Below are 4,673 nucleotides of genomic sequence, written 5' to 3' on the forward strand. Positions count from 1 at the left end.
TTAATAGGGATAAAAAAATAAAGCTTGAATTCTGAAGAATCTTGACGTCCAACTGGCACCTATTTCGTAGAATGGCCCATAGCCTACCGTAGGCTATATTGTTGATCGGACATCTTGAGATGAAAGTTGCTGTTGTCATTTCCCCTGCCTTCTCCATTGGACCAAGGACATAGTGCTGTTTCTGAAGCTGATATCATTAAAATAAATAGCCAAATGTTTTAGCTTCAAAGATCAGGGACAATGTGACTTTTTTGTATTTCACCGCACACAGACCACCTAGTTCTGACAATCCCTGAATTCAGGGGCATCTGATTATCGTGCCGATTTAGCAAATGATCAGAATTAAATTGTCATATTATTTGTAATTAAAGGTAGTGTCAAACGCTTTACTGGCCTAGATTCAACCATCAAGGTTCAAATGACAACCAGAAGATATGCCCCCTGTAGCCCACTCATGCACAGTAGGGCCTAACCTACAATGCAGAAATACTCAGTAGGCCTACCTCTGGAAATACTCAGAGCCTACGGCTCTGGAAATACTCAGAGCCGTTTGTCCTCTACCGACACCTAGCGACAAGACTATGAATTTCGCTCTGCCTTGAAGCAAAGTCTATGGAATTATGAAGTCCTTTTACAAAACTATAACGATAAGCACTGAGTACCCGAATATAAACAAACCATGTCAGCAGAATACTGAACCAAAATGCTGCGTATTCTGACAGGGAAATATATCTTTCTGTAAACATCAGTCTGTGGGTTGGTCTTTTCGCTTTCGAAGGCTCCGATTGGTCAATCGCTATTGCTTCCTGTATCAGAGGTCACCACGTGTGGTGCTGCTGTGCTGCATGTGTTTACAACAGCAGCTGCAGTGACTTCAATACATTTTGACTTTACTATGTATATTAGTTAGTTGCCATTCGACCTATATTACAACACTGTATTTAAAACACAGCAACATGCCCCGAGATATATCAGACAGCAGCGGGGATGAGGACGTAACACCAGAGGCGCAGAAGAAGCGAAGTAAGTAGCTGAATATGATATGCCAGTGGTGCTAACGCTAACTAGTTTTACAGCAGTTGTCACTTTCAACTTAAATTTTTAACGCTACTTTGACAGGTATGGAAACACTGTTAAATATGATTTGGTAACTGCAGTCGTATAACTTGTATTGCTATTGCGTAGGCTACATTTGCTGAGAATGTCATAGTGTGTTGGGTGATGCATTCTTGAACTATGGACATCTTAACAATCTCTTAACATTATGATCCTCTAATGTAGTTCTGTAATGTGTATATTAACGACCATTCGGGTACCTTCAGTCGAAGTTGCATTTTCTAAACCACACATGGCTTTTTGCTCATTGTAGTTCTTTATGAGTGCCCTGAAGATTTCACGGCCACTTCCTACACCCCGTGTCTGGGTGCACAGGGAAGCACTGTATTCGATGGCAACAAGGAACTCTGGCTCATCAAGGCGCCCTCCAACTTTGATTCCCGAAGGTGAGACATCATCACACGAACACTTGCATCAAGACTTTGCTTGCACCACTGCTACCATGAAGTGCACCATCTCCAAATAAACAAACTTCTTGTTGCACTCACCTGTAACCCATGTTTCCTCTTGCCGGTTTTATTGTTTTGGTGCAGAATAATGTGTGGCTGCAGTGTATCACTATAACAACTTTAATTGCCCATGATAGGATAGGAAAGTAGTAGGATAGGCCCATATAGGATAAATACACAGGTGTTGAGTTGGCTGTATTGAACCTGCTACTTCATCCTGAAGCATACCTAATATCTGTTACTGTCATTCTGTTCTTACTGTTTTGGACATGGTCCCTGTGTTTGTTACCATCAGACTTCATCACTGACCAAGTCATAACATGTCACTAAAAACTTTGTGGAATGTGATGATAGTAGTGTAGTACTATTGTAGTAAAGATTTGTCAACAAATTGTAAGGCATTTTACTGGCTGAACGGTGTGCCTTATAAGGCCTAATTTTGAATTGAAGTAAAAGCGAGAGTGGAGTGAAAGCCCACCTGGGAAATTCCAACTCCCATCGTCATTGTGACACAGTGCACAAGTGGACATTGCGCGCAACGAAATTGCATTCATGTCTCACCCGTGCAAGGGGGCAGCCCCCAATGGTGCTCCAAGGGAGCGGTGGGACGGTAACATGCTCAGGGTACCTCAGTCATGGAGGAGAATGGGGGAGAGCACTGGTCCATTACTCCCCCCACCAACCTGGTGGGTCGGGAGTCGAACTGGCAACCTTTGGTTCTTTGACGCCTTAACCGCTCACCCTGACTGCCCCTTTGTGTTGTGTCTGTTACCCGGCTTTCTGGCCTAAAGCTGCCCCTGGTGGACCTGTAGTCAAAACTTCTCAGAAGTTGTTAGATGACTTGCATTAATACTTTGTTACCGCAATGCATGAACTTTGCTGCTTTGCTAGGTGTTACTGATTATGAGGGTTGTTGCACCTGCTACTTTCTCCTGTAAATCGATGTATGCTTATACACTAGGAGGAGATGGGCTTTAGAGAGGGTTGCAGGTTCAAAACCCAATCTTCCACTCCCTTCCTCACTCCATGGCCGAAGTCCCTTGAGCAAGGCACCTAACCCCACATTGCTCCAGGCACTGTAACCAATGCCCTGGTGATAACTGTACATCGCTTTGGATAAAAGCGTCAGCTAAGGGTAATGAAATGTAATTCTTTAGTTACTGTACTGTTTCCCTTGTGCAGGCTCTCCGGGATGAAGCTTCCCCTGATGGGCTTGCAGTCGGTCCAGACGGCTGACCCTGGCACCACCGGCGCCGCTCAGCAGCAGATCCTCAGCATTCTGGGCCGCCGCTCCACCCCCACCACGGGCTTCCGCCTCCTCACCACCGACCCGAAACGGCTTGACGCTCACCTCTGCGCGCCTGCCTTCTCTGGCATGCTGAACATCTCCGAGAGCTACGGAGACTGCAGCTCCAACCAGGGGCCCATACCTGTGCCGGCTGCCCCAGCGCCGTGTCTCCCGGACGGGCTACGGCAGCGCTTCTTCCCCTTTGGCAGTGGCAGGCCAGTCATCACTACCACACCGATGGAGGAGGAGGGCCCCGAAGAGGCGAGCGCACCCACACACTTGCCCAGAACGGTAAGATGTTACGATTATCATGTATATTATGTTGTTGCGCCGTGCATGATATAAATAACAATATGTGACATTCATAAATAACAATTTGTGTTGTGACAAAGACGGCACACTGTGACAGCACAACCAGTATGACCACAGACTGAAAATGCAGATACACCCTCTCGGTCGGGAGGTCGGGAGGTCGAGAGAGAGAGAGAGAGAGAGAGAGAGAGAGAGAGAGAGAGAGAGAGAGAGAGAGAGGTCGAGAGAGAGAGAGGTCGAGAGAGAGAGAGGTCGAGAGAGAGAGAGGTCATGAGAGAGGTCGAGAGAGAGAGAGAGAGAGAGAGAGAGAGAGAGAGAGAGAGAGGTCGAGAGAGAGAGAGAGAGAGAGAGAGAGAGAGAGGTCGAGAGAGAGGTCGAGAGAGAGAGGTAGAGAGAGAGAGAGAGAGAGAGAGAGAGAGAGAGAACACAAAACAAATAAATAAGCAAACAAAACAAATATTTAATTATCACCAGAAAAGTTGCTGACAATGAATGGGTTTATTCATTATTGTTGCAGGCCTACACAACAGCGGTGGACAGTGCCATTCCCCCAGCAGCCGTGATGGTGAAGCAAGAGAAGGAGCAGGAGACGCCAAGGAAGAGGAAAAAAGACAAAAGGGTGAAGATGGAGGTGGGGGAGGCGGCCGTTCCCGAACCCGCCCCCGAACCCGTCGCCTTTCCCCTCCCAGTGGTCGTGAAGGTGGAGAGGCCAGACCTAGGCACACAGGCGTCCGAGGAGAGGAAGGAGAAAAAGAAAAAGAAGAAGAAAGACAAGGAGAAAGAGAGGGAGAGGGATGGAGAGGCGGAGGTAGAGACTGTGGTGGTAAAGACTGAGAGGGTGGGAGACGCTTATGTAGTAATCAAACAGGAACCTGGCGAGCCGGCCCCCAAGAAGAAGAAAAAGAAGAAATCCAAAACGGATGAGTAGATGCTATGTATTTAATTATTCATATTTTTTAGCATATTATTGCCTTGTAAACATGTTCTGCATTTGCTCTGTTTGTTACCCATCTCAAAAGAATGTGAACACTGAAAGGACAGAGTGATGAGGATGCTGTTATTGAAATCTGCATCACTTGTCTTCTACTGGATGGTTGTACTGTATTTGTCTCTAAATCCTGAATAATTCCCTTAAACTGTCTAAAAGTCATGGGCTTGTTTGTGTCATTTTGAAATACATGTAAAAGAGAAATGCAAATGCAAGAAACACAATGTTATTGAGTGTGCAAGTCAATGTCGCTCTCCAGCAAAATGACATCTCAATGTGATTACTTCCATTCAATATCTGGCAAAAACATTCAGAAGCTTCTCTTTGCAATCAAATTGGATATTGAATAGGGGTGGGGAGCAGGACAAAAACGCTGTTGCCATTGCTTGATCTCATAACATGCCCAAACCATCTCTTAAGCCAAGGTGCACTGGTGGGTAGCTATAGTACAGTAGGTACTGCAATTCTGCTGCCCATTGAACCTGTGCTGCCTATTGCCAAATTTGATCTTGTCATGAAT

General features: G+C 45.9%; 1 protein-coding gene across 1 annotated transcript; it reads left to right on the forward strand.

Annotated features, from left to right (window-relative positions):
- Positions 1 to 792: 792 nt before the first annotated feature.
- polr1g (RNA polymerase I subunit G) lies at positions 793 to 4,315 on the forward strand. The gene is made up of 4 exons (XM_063204937.1): positions 793 to 1,023; positions 1,370 to 1,502; positions 2,748 to 3,144; positions 3,683 to 4,315. The coding sequence occupies exons 1-4, from the start codon at positions 957 to 959 to the stop codon at positions 4,091 to 4,093; spliced, it is 1,008 nt and encodes a 335-aa protein (XP_063061007.1). The 5' UTR covers positions 793 to 956; the 3' UTR covers positions 4,094 to 4,315.
- The last annotated feature ends 358 nt before the right edge of the window (positions 4,316 to 4,673 follow it).

Source organism: Engraulis encrasicolus, chromosome 8, assembly GCF_034702125.1.
Source record: "Engraulis encrasicolus isolate BLACKSEA-1 chromosome 8, IST_EnEncr_1.0, whole genome shotgun sequence".
NCBI lineage: Eukaryota > Metazoa > Chordata > Actinopteri > Clupeiformes > Engraulidae > Engraulis > Engraulis encrasicolus.